Consider the following 19,688-nt stretch of genomic DNA (forward strand, 5'->3'; position numbering starts at 1 on the left):
TTAGAGCCTGAGGCTCTAACTGGCTTCAAAAAAGGCTGGGTACGCGGCGCAGAGCACTGCACCCTGAGCCCACCCAGTTGTGTGACAATAGCGAATTAATATTTGCTATTGTCTTCCTGATTCTCCTCCTTACCTATCAAGAAACGAGTCTTAAGACCCAATTGGACGAGAGGAGAAGCGATCATATTGGCCACCGAGGAGGAGGAGACGCAGGGTGAAGCCGCCGTGAAGCCACTGAGTAGGGAGAAACGCAGGGTGAAGCTGCCGAGGAGGAAGCCGCTGAGGGGGAGGAGATGCAGGAAGGAGCCAAAGCTACCCGCGACCTAGATGGGGTAAGTGTGGGGCTGGTGGGCAGACGAGCGAGCGACAGGGGGAGGGGTGGGGGGTTTGACTGACCAACCGGGGGGGTCGTTGGGGGGTGGCAGGTGGTTTGTTTGTTGCCCCCACCAAAAAATGGAGCACCAGTCGCCACTGCCAACCGAATATACCCATGAATTCCAATGGCGTGAAGATGACAGGTATCAGCTGGGTTGAAAGCGTCTGCTAAGACAGCGGAATGTGGCCTGGCCATCAAGTGCCCCAAACGGGAAGATGTCCAAAGGAGTTGCAACCCTATGCTTTCCCTCCTCGTCAGGAACCTTTCCCTCTTGCTAGTGCTGTCCGTAACAGGCGGGGTACCTGGAGACCTGTCCCCTCCAGGTCCTTGGGTCTAGTATAGATTCGGAGGGGACCCCCCACAACAGAATTAAAAAAAAAAGGGTGTGGGGTCCCCCCCAAAATCCATACCAGACCCTTATCTGAGCATGCAGCCCGGCAGGTCAGGTAAGGAAGGGGACAAGAGAGCAGCCCCCTCCCTCCTGAACCATACCAGACCACATGCCCTCAACATGGGGGGAGTGAGTGCTTTGGGGCAGGGGGGACTCTGCACCTCCCACCCCAAAGCATCTTGCCCCCATGTTGATGGGGACAAGGGCCTCTTCCCGACAACCCTTGCCCGGTGGTTGTCGGGGTCTGCAAGCGGGGGGCTTATCGGTATCTGGAAGCCCCCTTTAACAAGGGGGCCCCCAGATCCCAAATCCCCCCTATGTGAATGAGTATTGGGTACATTGTACCCCTACCCAGTCACCAAAAAAAAGTACTGAAGTGTGACCAAACACAATAGACAGTTTTTGACAAGTCCTTTATTAAAAATGTCTTCTTCCTCTTCCGGGCTTCTTCTCCTTCTCCCTCCGGTCTTCTTCTTCTTCTTCCGGTCTTCTTCTCTCTCATATCTTCTTTGTCCGGCTTTGGGGTTAAAAGCGCCCTGCTATTGGCCGTAAAACGCAGCGGGCCAAGTGTGAAAGGGGTCTAACTGTTTTTGAAATTGATGTGTTTAGTTCTGCTTTATGATTTACTGCTGTTCATGGGCTCTGGGCTTCAGCTAAATGGCAGCCTCTAGCAAGGAGAAACAGGAGCAATGCTGGAGGCAATTTACAGCACACACTCATTTTGGTAACCTAATTATTCATGTGGAATGTATATTCCTTGCTAAAGAACATTATTTTTTATCAAGTCGTTAAGCCTAAAGTTCTGCTTTAAACATTACAAGGCTGTACCATAGACCCTCATGTTCTGTACTGTAGTAAAATTTGTAGGGCTGCCATTAGCTGTGGGCCCAGCAGGTGGCGCTGCTCTGAAATAGCGGGGGCCTTTTCAGCCATGGTCTCCTCTTTCCCCCGGGTGCTGAGCAACTCGTTGCTTCCCATGTTGTGATCACAGAGCAGTGATGGCGGCCGCCGAGAAAAGCACGAAGGAAAAGCTGCTGTCATTGCTGGATGATGTGGAGGTTCTGTCCAGGTAAGTTATGGCTTCTCCCTGGTACTGAGTGCAGGGACAGACGCTTTACACACTCGGTCTAGCATAGCCCAGGCTGTGCTCAGTGTATGGCTGTTCATTCATTCTCATGGAGGCTCTTTCTCTGGAGGGTCCCTTTGACTTCTCAGGTGAAGTTTTCTGGTGGACTTGAATATTACATTGAACCTGCTGTGAGGACAACACTGAGGCTGCTATTGGCTGAGCTCATCCATCCCTAGTCCTCTCACAAGAGGTTTAAAGCTGGTCTCCAGACACAAAAACTTTCATCCAAAGCATATGTTCACCTTTTAACAACAATTTTTTATTTATTTTTTTGCAGGCAAAAAAATGTACATTCATTTTGTTTCTGGAGCCTGTAAAGCATTGCATCCGTGATCAGTAAATTTCTGATGCCACGCATGTCTCCAGCAGATCTGTCAGTGTATCTGTGTGCCCACACATCCTGTATGGGCAAGCAGATACAATCAGACAGGAAGAGAGAATGAACTACCACAGTGCTATGGTAGTTCATTGAAAACTACAAGCTGACAGCCGCAAAGGATGATGGGGCTTGTAGTTCATTCACACACAGAGCTGTGTGAATGAATGATGCGGCCGTGTGAGTGGAGTGTGTTGATTTCAAAAAGTGACAGCTAGTACGGGTTACTTCCCGTAGTGATGTTACAGGGAGAGAGAGCCGTAGCAGTATTGGGAACATGTTGCATGTTCCACCCTTAAATTGGATGGAACATGTTCACAAAGGTGGCTTATCCTTTAACCCCTTCCCGACCAGCCGCTGCAGTTATACTGCGGCAGGATGGCTCCCCTGCATGAGCCGTCATAGCTGTACGTCGGCTCTTTAAGGAGCTGTAGCAGGCGCGCGCAGCGTGTCCCCAGAACCGATGCGCGTGCCTGGCGGGCACCCCTTGATCGCTCGTAACAGAGCGAGAATCGAGATCTGTGCCTGTAAACGCACAAATCCCGGTTCTCTCAGTAGGAACACACGATCTCTCTCCTCCTCTAGTCAGCCACATTCCCCCAACAGAACACATCTAACCCCTTGATTGCCCCAGTGTAAACCCCCTTCCCAGCCAGTGACCTTTATACGGTAATCAGTGGCTATTTTTGGCTCTGATCACTGTATGAATGTCACTGGTCCCAAAAAAGTGTCCATCGCTATGTTGCAGTCCCAATAAAAATCACAGATCACCGCCATTAGTTAAAAAAAAAAAAAAAAAAATTAAAAATGCTTAAATCTATCCCCTGTTTTATAAATGCTATAACTCTTGCACAAACCAGTCAATATATGCTTACTGCGATATTTTTAAAAAAAGGAAAAAAAAAGTAGAAGAATACATAGTGGCTTAAACTGAAAGGAAAAAATGTGGATATTTATTATATTATGCGGTTTCCAAAGCGAGCAAAGTCCTTTCTTGTATTAAGAGAGGTATGGACTCTAGAGAGAGATATATAATTTTGCCCCTGTACAAATCATTAGTAAGACCTCATCTGGAATATGCAGTTCAGTTTTGGGCACCAGTTCTCAAAAAGGATATCGGGGAACTGGAGAAAGTGCAGAGAAGGGCAACCAAACTGATAAGAGGCATGGAGGAGCTCAGCTATGAGGAAAGATTAGAGGAACTGAATGTATTCTCTCTTGAGAAGAGGAGAATAAGGGGGATATGATCAACATGTACAAATAGATAATGGGTCCATATAGTGATCTTGGTGTTGAGTTATTCTCTTTACGGTCAACACAGAGGACACGGGGGCACTCTTTACGTCTAGTGGAAAAGAGATTTCGTCTCCAAATAGGCAATGGTTTCTTTACAGTAAGAACTGTGAATAGACTCCCTCCAGAGGTGGTTCTGGCCAGCTCAGTAGATTGCTTTAAAGCGGGGGTCCACCCACACCGCCAAAAAAAAAAATATTAAAAGCCAGCAGCTACAAGTACTGCAGCTGCTGACTTTTAATACATGGCCACTTACCTGTCCCAGGGTCCAGCGATGTCGGCAGGCGACGCCAAGAACCCGCTCGGTTCTCGGCAGCTGCCGCCGCCATCCTAGGTGAGGTAATCAGGAAGTGAAGCGTTGCGGCTTCACTTCCCGGTTCCCTACTGCACATGCGCGAGTCGTGCTGCGCGTCCCAAGTGGTCCCCGCTCTCTCCTGGGAGCTGTGTGTTCCCAGGAGACAGCGCGGTGGGGACGGGAAGAGGCATAGACTCCCATGGGAGTCTATGCCAGAAGTGGGTGCAAATACCTGTCTTAGACAGGTATCTGCACCCCCCTCCCCCCCTGAAAGGTGCCAAATGTGACACCGGAGGGGGTTCCGAAAAGCGGAAGTTCCATTTTTGTGTGGAACTCCGCTTTAAGAAAGGCCTGGATAATTTCCTAAATGTACAGAATATAACTGAATATAACTGGGTACTGACATTTATAGGTAAAGTTGATCCAGGGAAAATCCGATTGCCTCTTGGGGGATCAGGAAGTAATTTTTTTCCCCTGCTGTAGCAAATTGGAGCATGCTCTGCTGGGGTATTTTGCCTTCCTCTGGATCAACTGTGGGTATAAAATTGGGTATATTGGATTGTACGATATTTTTTATTTTATTTATTGTTTTTAAGGTTGAACTGGATGGACTCGTGTCTTTTTTTTCAACCTGACTAACTATGTAACTATTCTAGCAAAGAGTACAAAATATATATATATATATTTTATTTGTTCAAATACCACCAAAAGAAAAAGGACATAAATTTTGTTTGGGTACAGCGTCGCACAGCCGTGCAATTGTCAGTTAAAGCGACGCAGTGTCGTATCGCTAAAAATGGCCTGGTCAGAAAGGGTGCAAATTCTTCCAGGGCTGGTTAAAGTGAATCCTCACTTCCCAAGTTGGCCTTTAACCACTTGCGGACCGCCCACCGTTGTTATACGTTGGTACTTTGACCTAGGATACCGGGATTATGGCAGCAGATAGTTGCCATTACCCCAGTATATTCTGAAGCGGCGGAAGGTCCTCTTTTTGATAAAAGCAGTCTCTGTGGTGAATTCGCTGCAAGATCACTTTTATCGGGTGGGAGAGGGCCCCTCCTGCCGCACTCTGGTTGTCTCCTCTGCTTACTGGAGCCATCAGTAGTGGCAGAGCCGATTGGGTCCTCTCCCTTCTGAGACATGGAGCAGAGTGAGGGAAAGATGGCCCCTGCTTGGCTCTATAACATTGGATGATGGAAGTGACGTCAAACGTCACTTCTGCCCAATGGTCTCTTTTTTTTTTTTTTTTTTTTTACACTATCCTTAAAAAAACAAAACAAAAACAAATTCAAGCAAAATAGGGGGAAAAAACCCCGCCAAGCTCGTGTGCAGAAGCGAACGCATACGCAAGTCGTGCCTGCATGTAAAAACTGTTCAAACCACACAAGTGAGGTATCGCTGTGATCATTAGAGCGAGAGCAATAATTGTAGCAAAAGACCTCCTCTTTAACTCAAAACTGGTAGCCTGTAGAAATTTTTAAACGTCAGCTATGAAGTTTTTTTAAGGGTCAAAGTTTGTCGCCAATTTTGAAGCATGACATGTTGGGTATCAATTTACTCGGTGTAACGTTATCTTTCACAATAACAAAAAATTGGGCTAATTCTACTGTTGTCTTATTTTTTTTTTTTATTTCAAAAAAGTGTATTTAAAAAAAAATAAATAAAAATGTGCTTGTAAGACCACTGCACAAATATGGTGCGACAAAGTATTGCAACGACTGCCATTTTATTCTCTAGGGCAGGGATGTCAAACTTGGTTTCATCGAGGGCCACATCGCCATTATGGTTACACTCAAAGGGCCGGTTGTATGTAAGACTATGGGTGTTATTTACTAAAGGCAAATCCACTTTTCACTACAAGTGCACTTGGAAGTGCAGTCGCTGTAGATCTTAGAGGAAGCTCTGCTGATTTTATCATCCAATCATGTACAAGCTAAAATGCTGTTTTTTATTTTCCTTGCATGTACCCCTCAGATCTACAGCAACTGCACTTCACGGTTCACTTGCAGTGCACTTGTAGTGCAAAGGGGATTTGCCTTTAGTAAATAACCCCCTATGTATGCAGAGTTCAGGAGTGTGCGACATGCAGAGTGCACAGTTTAGGGATTCACGGTTCAGCTCTTTCACATCTCACTTCCACCCCTCTTCCTTGGTTCTGACTTCTGCACCACTCTCCCCCATCCCCCACCTCTGTACAGATCTCCCTCTACAGCCCTCATCTCTCCCACACACCAAAAGCTTCTTTGCATAACACCCACCCAGCACAGCTCTAGTACCTCTTGGCAGTGTAGGCGGCCTCTTTCTTCTGCAGGAAGATAATTGGTTGGTATCTGTCCCCGCCGTGAATGCATGCATATAAATATATGTTTGGGGGTTCTAAGTAATTTTCTAGCAAAAAAAAAAATGATTTTAACTTGTAAACAGCAAGTTTGAAAAATAGGCCTGGTCCTTAAGTAGTTAAGGGAATCCAATGGTCACATCATACGCTTTTATTTTATAATGTCAGCACTCAGCATCATCATAATTATTTATTTTTGACAATCAAATATAAGCTTACTTGAAAATGTTTTCATGTTGTGAGTTCTGCCTGTCTGCTGGCCATCTTTCAATAACTTCCTGGATTCCCAGCATGCTTTGCAGCACCTCCTTTGTTTAGTATCAGTTTTTAAAGACTTTGGTCTTCATTCATGAAATGGTACCTTCTGCTTTTAGGATGGCTCATGGCGTTTTTAAAAAATCTTTTTGCAATTCACTAAAGAACCAGCCTGTGTGTCCCCAGTGCAGCCAGCCTGTGTTCCCAGTGTGTCCCCAGTGCAGCCAGCCTGTGTCCACCCCCTGCAGCCAGCCTGTGCAGGGGAAGAGAGAGGAGAGCCGCCGCCTGGTTGATTACAGCGCCGGGAACATCACGGCTTTCATTTCAATGGCTGTGTGTTCCCCCCACGCGTCGTCAAATACTGCCCCCCCCCCCCCTTGTCGGGGGAACTTTGATAGATAGGATTGGATGGGTGATCTGTCTAAGTTCCCTGGACAAGGGGGAGGGGCTGTATGTGACGGTGCGGGGCGGGGAACACACAGCTATTGAAATGAAAGCTGTTATGTTCTCGGTGCTGTAATCAACCAGGCGGCGGCTCTCCTCTCTTCTGTGCTATAGGACACCCCTGTGATGGGCGGAGACCCGCCCAGGCCCGCCCCATTTTCAGCTCCATTATTGGCCATTTTTCTCTTTCGGCAAATTGCCGAAAAGGCCATTTTTGGCCGATATGTTTTGGCGGCCAAAATTTCGGTGCATCCCTAATTTTTGTAGTGAAAATTTGTGGTATTTTAAAGCCAGCAGCTGTCAGCATCCTTAACAACCAGGAAAAAGGCTTGTTTAAAAGGAGCTCCAGGCACCCCCCCAAAAAAAAAGAAGTCAGCAGTTACAAATCCTGTAGCTGCTGACTTTTGATGTAAGGACACTTACTGTCCAGGGATCCAGCAATGTCCTCACCCGAACTGATTAGCAAGTAAGGGAAACAGGAAGTGAAGCCTTGTGGCTTACACTCTGGTCACATGGATCTCAAGAAGCCATCAACTTTATTGAAAGCTGACTTTTTCATTTATTTTTTTAATCCACAATGTGTTTCACGGCTATCTGCCGCTTTTTTGGTGCAACACACTTATGTTGGCTGGACATGCAGAGCGCAAAGTTTTAAGACTTGATCCCCTGAAACGTTAAGCATACATCATCTTCTTTTAGTTTAGTTTGCTGCACTTACAGACAAGGTTGCTTTAAAGCACGGTGGATTTGATTTAAATCAAGTCAATTTAAATCCTGATTTAAATTACTAGTAAAAAGGCTTGATTTAAATAATTTTTAAAGAGCAGCTGTCATCTCTGTCTCGCTGTGGCTCTTCCTCTGACCCGCTGTTGACTCACTGACAGTCTCATTCAGTTTAATAGGAGGGCTGGTGATGCGGCAGTGAGGGACGTGGATGTCTGCTAACAGGCGCTGCCATGATAGATCTGAGATGATGGGTGATCTTTAAAATATAAGAACTTATTCTTGCTGCTGGTAGTTAAAATCTTTAATATTTGCAAACAAAATGAAGGTTTCCTATTTAGAATAATAAGCTGTGGGGTTAGTAAAACAGCGATATCAGAACCTATTCGGCCATACAGTTTGTAGTGTATGTTGATTTGCAAAACAATGGGATAAAAGAATATTCCTGAACTTTGTTTTATCTCATGGTTACTGTGAAATTGTGTGAATGCATCAATGCAGTGCATGTTATCTCAGCTTGCATTCATTGAATGAGTTTACCAAACATGTAAATATTGCAGAATATACAGCCTCATGCTACATAACTAAGTTCCATTTTATGCTGAATAAACTAAATTATTAAAGGGGTTGTAAGCACTCCTGTTTTTTTCACCTTAATGCATCCGATGCATTAAGGTGAAAAAACTTCTGTCACTGACGGCCCCCCCAGACCCCCTGTTTTACTCACCTGTGCCCTGTAATTCCCATGCCGGAGATGCGCTCTTCCCCTCTGCCCGTTGTCGCGGCTCTTGATTGGATAAATTGATAGCAGCGCAGCCATTGACTCCCGCTGCTGTCAATCAAAACCAATGACGCGGGGGGGGTGGGCTGAGTCCAGAATTCTGCCTCTATGGACACAAATGCTGGACTCGGGAGCATGCCCACAAGGTAACTCCCCGGGAGAGTGCTTCTCCTAGGGGTTTCATGATGCAGGGAGGAGCTACCATCGCCCCCGGGGGACCCCAGAGGTCAAGGCTCGGGGCCACTCTGTGCAAAACGAACTGCACAGTGGAACAAAGCTTTACAATTACTTTAATGTGTCTTAAATAGAAAACTATGTTTAGATTTTTACTTCAAAAGCATTTTTTTTAAATAAATTTAATAAAAATTTTTTAAAAATATCCGATTTTTAGATTTTTTTTTTTTTTTATCCTTGATTTTTATCCGCCCTGCTTTAAAGTGTATTAGTGCTTGTTAGAGAAAGAGAAACTGAATGTCTTTAGCCTGGACACAGTTCTGCTTTTTTCTCTTCTGCATGTTTGCTTTTACAGCAGGCAGCTACAGATTTTAGTTTTTTAAAACTTGCAGTGATATTTCCTCAGTTTTTATATTTGCTGCAACATGTTCCTCTTTTGCAGAGAGTTAATCGAACTTTTGGCACTGTCACGGAACCAGAAACTAAATCAGCCTGGGGAAGAAAATCAAGTAAGTTTTTCTGCATATACTCTACCTTACAGCTTTTATATAGCTTGGCAAAAACCGGGTGCCATGTTGTCACGGCAATAGAAAATACATATCTTGTGACCTGACTTTTCTTATAGCCAGAAATGATTTGTATAAAATACAAATAAATTGTATTTGCATTAGAGAAGTTATCACTTTAGATGGAACCCTCTTCATGAATAAGCTCACCTTTTATAAAAAAAATATTTAATGCATATCTGTAGGCAAGTAAAAAATATACTTTTAATTTTTTACACTGGAGCCTGTAAAGCATTGCACCCTTGAGCCAGGATCCTGCAGACTATTAGTACAATGTCTGCATGTACCTCTGATACAGACAGGTAGTTACTGAATTGTAGGAAGAATCAATGCACTATGAGCGCTCACCAGCACCCTCACAGTTCAAGCGGAGCTCCACTCATTTTTGTGTTTATTAAAAGTCAGCAACTACAAAGTGTAGCTGCTGATTTTTAATAAACACACACTCACCTGTCCCAGGATCCAGTAATGTGGTCACCCAAACATTCACTTCCCTGCCTCTCCTTTTGCTAATGCTGGCATTTCAACTGTGGGCACCCGGCTGTGACAGCTTGTGGCTTCACAGCTGGGTGCAAACTGCACATGCGTGAGTCGCCCTGTGCCTGCTGAATGGTTTGGCAATCTTCTGGGACCTGTGATGTGTCCCAGAAGATTGCAGGCAGGGATGGGGAGGAAAACTTCTGCTTGGATTGCCTAGGCGGTCCAAGTGGAAGTGGGTACATGTCAAAACTAGGTAACTGCCCCTCCCCAAAGAAATTACATGCCAAATGTCGCAGGGGCGGGCAGTGCTTAAAGTGGAACATTCACTTTTGGGTGGAGCTCTGCTTTAAGAGCTACAAGCCATTGGCTGTGTTGGACGACAGTACTTGTAGTTCATTCATTCAGAGAACTCTGGTGAACCTGGCTGAAGAGATAATCTTGCTGAAAGATTAATAGTTGATGCTTCTGGAAGTGTCAGATCCCTGGCTCCCCACTGCGTTCTGCAAACCCCTATGTCAATACAGGATGCAGTAGTGATGTTGGGAAGTGTCAGATATTGAGGATCTTTCCGCAAAGTTAAAGTGTTGAATGTAGAGCAGAATAATTTTTGAGCTGGTTTCAAGTTGTATGAGAGCCCTTATAAATATATTACACTTTCCCAAGACATCTTTCAGGACAGCGCCTGAAAGATAGTGACTCCTCCCACCGGACCACAGGAAACACCTTTCTTCCTCATCCAGATCTTTAAAGGGAGGCACCTCCCTACCACACCTCTGCCTCTGGCCCGGAGAGAACATCTTTTAGGGAGGAGCCAGGATCTCTTAGGTGCTCCTTAGACACAGGGTTTCCTCTCGTTTTTTCCTCCTCTTCTATTAAAAGAAAAAAAAAAAAGATTCCAGCCCTTCCGCCTTACCAGGTCTTTTGACAGTGGTGAGTTTGGGCTCCTCTTGCCCCCTAGGTACTCGGGGAGAGCCGCAGTAGGTTCAGTGACCCGCTCCAGTATCCTGGGAGCGGCAGCTGCGTGTGCACCGCCGCCATTTTGTGCGAGCCAAGATTGATCTTGGTCGCACTGGAAGTGACACTTCCCATTAGCAGGTCAGCGCCATTTCCGGCGGCCGGGCGCAGGGGGGGGGGGGGAGTCAGGAACTGGTGCCTATTTCCGCTTCCGGTGCAGTGGCACTATGGGAGTCCAGAAGCGGCGTGCAAAGCCATGAGTGGAGCGCTGCACACCCGCTATAGAGGACGTGGTGTCTGCAGCAGTGGGGACAGGCACCAACAAGGCTCAGGTAGGGGGTAGTTAATTAAGTCTGCCCATTTCCTTTTCCTGGGATTACTGGTCTTTCCCTTTTTTTTTTTTTTTTTTTCCTTTCCCCCTGGTAGGGGGGCTTGTCTGGACACTGGAGGCTGTATTTTCTTCCTAGTGCACCTTGTTGGGTGGTCCGCAGGCAGAGACTGGGTCTCACTAAGGGTCCCCTGGGTTTTTCCCTTTTTCTCTCTCAGACCAAAAAGAAAAAGATGCCCCTCGTGCAAGGCTGGTGACTTGGTTGCCTCAGTAAATAAGGAACTATATGCCACGATTCAGACATTCCGTGACTCATTAGTTAGTCCAGCTGCTAGTCAGCCCTCCACTTCAGAGTCTTCTCAGGGTTCACTTCCTGTCCCGGTGTTAGAGACTTTGTCTCAAGGTCCTTTTACCAGGGAAAAACAATCTTCCATCGATGATTCGGAAGAGGAGAGTGAAAGGGGCTGAAGTGGTCCCCTCCAAGTTTAAGTTATCCCTGGAAGAAGTTGATGGGCTTCTTAGAGCCATACATGTTAACCTTGGCCTAAGTGAAGAAAAAAAGGAATTAACGCTGCACGACCGTATGTACATGGATCTAAGTGAGCCTAAAGTTCATTCTGTCATCTCGGACTCCATAAAGAAAGAATGTCAGGAACCAGAGAGAGAACCTTTTTTTTCTCAAGAGCCCACAAGAGACGCTTTCCGCTTTGAGGAAGACCGCTTTGCGGTATGGAACAAGGTCCCCAAGCAGGATGCTGCCTTCTCCTAGGTCTCTAGCTCCACCAAACTGGCCTTTGAAGAAATGGGGGTCCTAAGGGATCTAATGGATAAGCATATGGATCTCTTGCTCAAGAGATCTTGGCAATCGGTCATGAGCAATTTAAAGCCAGCTATGGCCACGACATGCGTAGCCAGGAACCTAGAGTATTGGGTTAAACAGCTAAAAGTTCATATGGTAGCTGATTCACCCAAACAGGAGATTTTGGATTCCTTTTAAACCTATATAGGCGGTAGCCTATATAGCAGATGCTTCGGCCTTAACAAATTCGGCTAGAAGAGCATTATGGCTGAAGACTTAGCCAGGTGATGTAGCATCAAAAAGTAAACTCTGTGGGATTCCTTTCTCGGGTGACCTTCTTCTCTTTGGCCCTGATCTAGATACCATTCTATATAGGACTGCTGATAGAAATAAGCCCTTCCCAGTAAAAAAAAAAAAAAAACAACCCCGGAAGCGCTTTTTTTTTTCCGACCTCAAAGAGCTCAGGAGCAGGACAACAAATCCTAGGGGAGGAGGAAGAATTGGTCTGCACAAAAAGCTAAAAACAAAGGCGTAATCCTTTTCCATCCTCCTATGCAAGCCAAAATATCCCACTGACTCGACCCTGCAGGTAAGCGGAAGGCTGCAAAATTTCCTTCCTCACTGATCAGCCTCAAATCTGTTTATACTGACCATTCTTTCTCAGGGCTACGCAATAGTTTACAGTATTCCCCCCCAAGAAGATTTCTTGTGCGAATACCCCAAAGGGTCCAGTAAAAGCCCTGGCCATGAAGTCCTTATTAAAGGAGCTGATGTAGCAGGGTGTAGTGCTTCAAGTGCCACCAGTGGTAACAAGGCTTTTATTCTCATTTTCTTGGTAAGAAAGCCAACCAGAAAATTCCGATTGATCCTTTATCTAAAACCTCTGAACAAATCTGTAGGTTCAAGATGGACTCCATTTTTTTTCAGTCAGAAATCTGCTGACCCCAGAATGTTACATGGCATCAATAGATTTTAAGGGATGCATACCTGCATATCCCAATCTCACTTCAGTCCCAGAAGTATCTCAGGTTGGCTGTAAATATGGAAGGTGTGGTTCATCATCTGCAGTTCAGGGCCTTGCTGTTCGGGCTGTCATCCTCACATTGGATCTTTACCAAGGTGATGGCGGAAGCCCTAGCTCCGCTTCGTCTTCAGGGAATCGCAGTGATTCCCTATTTGGACGACCTATTCTTCGCCCCCTCAAGGGAAAGGGTGCAGGTCAACTTGGCCAAAGCACACAACCATCTGGAATCTCTAGGATGGATTCTAAACCTCCAGAAATCCTCCCTAAACCTGTCACAGGAGGTTTGCTTTCTGGGCTACCACATCAATTCAGTAGAACAGAAGATTTTTATCCTCCAAGAAAGAAATGCCGCGTACACACGGTCGGACTTTTCGTCTACAAAAGTCCGACAGCCTGTCCGACAGACTTCCGGCGGACTTTCGGCGGACTTGCAGCAGACTTTCTAACGAACGGACTTGCCTACACACGACCACACAAAAGTCCGACGGATTCGTACGTGATGACGTACACCGGACTAAAATAAGGAAGTTCATAGCCAGTAGCCAATAGCTGCCCTAGCGTGGGTTTTTGTCCGTCGGACTAGCACACAGACGAGCGGATTTCGGGGTCCGTCGTAGTTACGACGTAAAGATTTGAAGCATGTTTCAAATCTAAAGTCCGTCGGATTTGAGGCTAAAAAAGTCAGTTGAAAGTCCGGAGAAGCCCACACACGATCGGATTACCAGCCAGCTTTAGTCCGTCGGCGTCCGTTGGACTTTTGTAGACGTAAAGTCCGACCGTGTGTACGCTGCAAAAGGACAAGGTTCAGTGCACTGTGTCAATGCTGCAGACCAACCAGCCGAAAAGGCAAGTTATGTCAGCATTAAGGTTACTGACCTCAACAATGCTGGCTATTCAGTGGGCAAGACTGCACTTCAGGTGTTTGCAAAATTTTCCCCTGAGGTCATGGGATCACAGATTAAGATCCCTGGACACGCAGGTGAAGAGGTCACTGTGGTGGAGGAGTCAGGAGATCCTATCAAGGGGTCTAAATTGGGCCTTTCCAGTCGAAAGAAGACCACAGATGCCAGCTCTTGGGGATGGGGGGGCCTGCCTAGAGGAAAACTTTGCCCAGGAAAGTTGGTCCAAGAAGGAGGTGACAAGGTCCTCAAATTGGAGAGGGCTATAGGCCTTATCTCTACTAAGGTTCGCGCAAGATCTCCAGTTTCACCACGTTCAGGTCTTGACGGACAACGCCACTGCTGTGGCTGATCTAAACAGACGGGGGCAAAAGGAGCAGGTCCTTACAAACGCTGGCAACAGATATCCTTCTATGGGCGGAGAAGCACTTGCTATCCCTATCAGCAATCCACCTAAAGGGGACCCTGAACAGAGTGGCGGATTTGCTGAACAGGCACCCCATTCAGGAGGCAGAGCGGTGTCTGAATCCGGAGGTCTTCACAACAATTTCCAGTATGTGTGGACAGCCAGAGGTGGACCTGTTTGCCTCAAGAGGTAATGCACAGGTTCCTCAATTCTTTTCCTTAAACAATAACGCTGGATCACTAGGGACAGACTCTCTGGCGCATCCATGGAGATTTCAACTTTGCTGTGCTTTCCCCCATTCCAGTTAATCCCACTGGTATTAAGGAAGATCCAATGGGAAAAAGTACCAGTCATCCTAATTACTCAGTTTTGGCCGAAAAGGGCCTGGTTGTCAACCGTTCTGGGAATGGCGACCTTGCCTTGTTGGCACCTACCTCTCAGGCAGGATCTGCTAATCCCAGGGTCCAGTAACTCGCCCAGAAGTGGCCAGCCTGTCTCTTGCAGCCTGGTATCTGAGGAGCAGCTCCTGAAGAGCAAGGGGTTTTTGGACCGTCTGATTACAACATTACTATCAAGCAAAAAAGGGTAACAAGGGCCATTTATACTAAAGTCTGTAAGGTCTATAATTCATGGTGCGATTCATCTGCCCAAGGAGGCTTGTTTCTAGCTTGGAGTTTTTGCAAGATGGGGTAGATTGGGGACTAGCAGTCAATACCTTGAAAGTACAGGTTGCTGCACTAGCGGTGTCCTTAAATAAAAAAAAAAAAAAAAAAAATGTGGCTCTGAACCGCTAGTAGCCAGATTTTATTTTATTTTTTATTTTTTTTATCTCTTGCAAGATCAAGGCCAGCACGGTCAAGAATTTCCCTAAGTGGGACTTGTTGGTAGTCCTGCAATCCCTAGCAAGGAGTCCATCTGAACCTCTGGAAGAAGCGTCACTCAAATGTCTCGCTCTTAAAGCTGTGTTCCTAATTGCCATTACTTCAGCATGCAGGATCAGTGAGCTACATGCTCTATCAATTAGGAAACCATACCTGTCAGTGTTTCTGGATAGGTATTCTCAGGACAGACCCAAAGTTCTTACCAAGAGTAGCTTCAATACATAATTGCTCGCAAGACATTGTGCTTCCAACCTTCTGTGCTAACCCTTTGGGGGAGAAGGAGACCTTTTTTATACTTTGGATGTCAAAAGGATTTTGTTATGCTATCTAGAAGGACTTTAGACGTGCAGACTCGTTGTTTGTGTTTTTTTTTTTTTTTTTTTTTTTTGGGGCAACAAGAAAGGTTGCCAAGCTTCTAAAGGATCATTACCCAGATGGCTGAAGTTATCCATCCTGGAAGCATACTCACATGCAGAGTTGTTTCTACCAGATGGAATTCGTGTAAACTCAACCAGAGAGCTTGTGGCCACTTGGGCAGAAAGAGCTGGTGCCACCCCTGAACAAATTTGCAAGGCGGCAACGTGGTCAAGTTTCCGCACCTGTGTGTGACATTAGAGGCTGGACCTCACATCTGCCAGCGATCAGGCATTTTGCAGGAAGGTCTTGCAGGCTGTTGTCCTGCCCTAAGGGGGTAAGTCTCTGTTATCCTCTCAAGTGCTGTCCTGAAAGACTCCTTGGGAAAATTCAAGTTAGACTTACTGGTAACTTGTTTTCCAGAAGTCTTTCAGGACAGCAATGAACCACCATATTAGTTTGATGTACTATGCTGTGACTAACATATGTGCTTATGTGTTACAGCTGGGAACTGGAGGTTCTCTTCTACAACTGAGGTGTGGTAGGGAGGTGCCTCCCTTTGAAGATCTGGAGGAAGAAGGTGTTTCCTGTTGTCTGGTGGGAGGAGTCACTATCTCTCAGGTGCTGTCCTGAAAGACTTCTGGAAAACAAGTTACCGGTAAGTCTAACTTTTGTAGAGGTTGGTTCTCCTAGAAATTAGCTTAAAATTTTTTCTTTGAGTTAGTGAATTGAATCGCCCACTACCACTCAGGTACTTTAGTACAAGGCTGCCAAACTAATCTTCTTCCCTTTTTTTTTTTTTTCTTTAAAGATCTTATATTGAAAAGGACGGCCTGCCTTTTTCCCAGCCCTCTGCTCCACCAAGACAAATGGTTTCAAAAAGCCTTAGATTAAGATACCATCCCCACCAAAAAATTCTACCTTGGCTGGCTTTCAGCTCATCGAAAGTGTTTTCTTTGAGGGCCCAGCTCTACCGGAAGGCACAGGTCATGTCGCTGTGCATCAAAAGCTGGGCTACAAATTGCACATATATAGATATAGCCAGTGGTGTTAGGGGTGGGAGGCAGGGACTGGCAAATGATAGCAGACTTTCTGTTTTCTGTGGAAAGTCCACTTTAACTCTTAAAAGCCAACTCCTCCTGAAACTGATGTTTCTGGTTTGGTTGCTGTCAGTTTTAATCTCATGTTGGCCTTTTGTTTTGCTAAGTGAGCTTCTGTGATGGCTCAACCAGTATTACCTGTTCCAATAGGCAGAGTTGTGCTGTGCCCCCTTGCTTATGTAAAAACATATTGAGAAGTTCATTTTACTTTAGAGTGACACCTATATTGTGATTTTATATAAAAGGTTGTGGAGACCAAAGTTCTTTTGGGAAAACCTAATTTTATGAAATATGACAGGTGATTCAGTTCACCGGTACCCACCTACAATCGCTATTTCCACTTTGAATGGTGTACAAAGCTATGTTTGGGTTGATTTTGTATAGTAGCTGTAAAGAATTTGCTGTTTAAAGGCTTTAAAAGTTCCTAATACTGATTTATGTGCAACCCCATTATTTTTTGAGACTTTTTAGGAAACTTTTGAAATGCCTGTCCATAATGGTTATGATTGGTTGGCAGCTCTGCACTGGTGGAATGATCATGATTTAGCCCCGGTTCACACAGGGGCGACTTAGCTGCCTGACAAGTCGCATCCCTTTCTGTACTACGGAACCGTTCTAATAGGAGCGACGCAAGTCGCTCCGACTTAGAAAAAGGTTCCTGTACTATTTTTGGGGCGACTTGCATTGACTTCTATACAGAAGTCGTTATGCAAGTCGCCGCTGAAGTCGTGTGCAGGTCGCCTCTGTGAGTCGGCCTGCAAGTCGTGCCGCCCCTGTGTGAACCGGCACTTAGGATGATTCAGGCCATCAGCACCTATCCATAACAAAACTATCAATTTTTTTTGGGTGGGCTCACTATTAATGGATTCTTTTAACAGTGCAAATCTTGTAACCATGGTAATGCTGTACATAGATTGGGATCAATTTATTTGGAATCCCTTTTTTTTTTTTCTCAGATTTTGGAGCTATTAATACAGCAGGATGGAGAGTTTCAGGAACTCATGAAGGTGGCATACAGTCAGGGCAAGATTCATCAAGAAATGCAGCTTTTAGAGAAGGAAGTTGAGAAAAGAGACAGTGATATCCAGCAACTACAGAAACAGCTGAAAGAGGCAGAACACATACTGGTAAGTGGTTCTTAATGTTCCATAATCTATATAACAGTAACAATTGAAGTCAAAACAACCCAGCTCACACTTTATATTCTCAGTTACTGCAAACATTTTTTTTTTCCTTCTTGGGATAAGGGTTTTGGATAAATAGAAGCTGATAATTGTAAGCACCCCTGGCAGTGTTAAATGGTTTGTACCATCCCTGTAACCTGGTACATCTGGAAGAGCTTGTTTTGAAAAACAGACTTATTGGCTGGATCACCAGGGGAGAAAACAGAAGTAAGAAAACGAATGCAGCCATCCAGGACTCAACAAATCCCAGGCGCCAGGTTGCCATTGTGGCTAAAAATGGCATCCTGGTGCCTGGGCATTTGTCAGCCCCAGTAGTGTAGCATGGGGTGGCTGCCGGGCGCAATGGCAGTCACTGCATCAGTGTTTCAGGAACAATTCTGCTATTGCTGAGCAGCCAGTAGGTCTCACTATGCCTCATGTGCATAAGGGGTGACGGATTCAAGGAGAGGGGCGTGTTAGGGAAGATGCTGGGTTGTAGGATGGGCAGATCAGAGGCGGAGCTGACCGGTGGAACGGAGCCCCTAGCAGAAAGTGTCTAGTGCATCTGTGTCCCCATAGTGGTGTGGACTCGAGCCTCTCGCTCCTGAAGCTCCTCCAAAAGTGGTTCCAAGTCGAGTCTGGACAGCCCGGGAGCTTATCAGTGCAGCCTCATGAGTGCCTCATCAGGGCCCATTATTGCCCATCAGTGCTGCCTCTTCAGTGTCCATCGGTGCAGCTTTTCAAAACGTTCGGTCTTTTTTCATGTATTTAGCAAAAAAATAAAAAGCCCACTGGTGATTAAATACCACCAAAAGAAAGCTCTATTTGTGTGGAAACAGTTGCTAAAAATGTCATTTGGGTACAGTGTTGCATGACTAGCGCTGAAAGCTGAAAATTAGCCTGGGCAGAAAGGTGGTGAAAGTGACCAGTAGGCAGGCAAGTGGTTAAAAAAAAAAAAACTGGCTCCTAACTTCTTAAGCTGGCTCCTAGATTCAAAGCAAATTTGTCAAGCCCTGCAGTCATACCATCTAAGGCCAGCCATAGACTGTTCGAATCTCAGCCAGTCCAGCAGGATCCAGCCGAGATTCAAGCCGTGTGTGGGCTGGCTGAATGTACTAAGTTGACTGATCAACTTTAGTACTACCAGCCTGCCAGATTCACTTGCGATTTATTGCTAGCGGGTGCTATAGCCGCTGGTAGAGCTGCACGATTCTGGCCAAAATGAGAATCACAATTTTTTTTTTTCCTTAGAATAAAAAGATCACGATTCTTGCGACAAATCTTTCACATTTTACAAAATAAAAAAGGGCTAACTTTACTGGTTAGTGTATTTGGTTGTTGTTGTTGTGGTGGTGTTTTTTGTTTTTTTTTTTTTTTTTGTTTTTTTTTTGTTAAAGTAATTTTTTCCAAAAAAATTGCATTTGAAAGACCGCTGCGCAAATACAGTGTGACATAAGATATTGCAACAACCTAAAAATCTACTGTCTACTAAAAAATATATATAATGTTTGGGGGTTCTAATTAATTTTCTAGCAAAAAAAAATGATTTTAACTAGAAACCAACAAATGTCAGAAAAAGGTTTAGTGTTTAAGTGGTTAAACTTTTTTCACTTACACACAGTAAGACATTGACAAATTTTTACAATGTTTATACTTAGTGGATGTAAACCCGAACATTTTTTTTTTTTGGTCATAATGTAGAGTATAAGCTTTCCTATCATTTGAACCCAGTATTGCCACAGAGTGTTAATCCAGCTCTGAGCAATCCTTCCTTTTTTTTTTTTTTTTTTATTGTTCAGTGAGATAAAACTTGACAAACCGAGAAAAACTTTGTCAAATCCCCCCCCTTTACATATCTCGTGCACTAGCCTAAGACATGCATTATTTTTTAATTCCCACCCCCACTCCTTTCTTCAAGAGCTCTGCAAGGTTTGGCTGTTCCACACCTCAGCATGATTTGGCATGCTGAAGTCATGTGGTTACTTTCCTATCTTTTCACTGGATGTTAGAGATCATAGCAGAAGTTCAGTGTAAGAAAGCACAGGAGAAAATGCATGTTGACAGGTGGAGTGTAGAGGTGGGCGGGGAGTCTACTGACATCACGACTCCACCCACCGAGCTCCAGACAACAGACCCACCCACAGAAACTGCAGTTTTTC

The 19,688-nt window shown here is 45.2% G+C and overlaps 1 protein-coding gene across 1 annotated transcript in view; it reads left to right on the plus strand.

Annotated features, from left to right (window-relative positions):
• Positions 1 to 1,681: 1,681 nt before the first annotated feature.
• The window catches only part of MED4 (mediator complex subunit 4), a 47,580-nt gene continuing 29,573 nt past the window's right edge, over positions 1,682 to 19,688 (plus strand). The window contains exons 1-3 of the mRNA XM_073614120.1: positions 1,682 to 1,836; positions 9,018 to 9,084; positions 17,323 to 17,493. Coding sequence (XP_073470221.1) covers positions 1,766 to 1,836; positions 9,018 to 9,084; positions 17,323 to 17,493 — 309 coding nt within the window. The 5' untranslated portion in view covers positions 1,682 to 1,765. The remainder of the gene's footprint in view (positions 1,837 to 9,017; positions 9,085 to 17,322; positions 17,494 to 19,688) is intronic.

The sequence above is a fragment of the Aquarana catesbeiana genome, linkage group LG02 (assembly GCF_042186555.1).
Source record: "Aquarana catesbeiana isolate 2022-GZ linkage group LG02, ASM4218655v1, whole genome shotgun sequence".
NCBI lineage: Eukaryota > Metazoa > Chordata > Amphibia > Anura > Ranidae > Aquarana > Aquarana catesbeiana.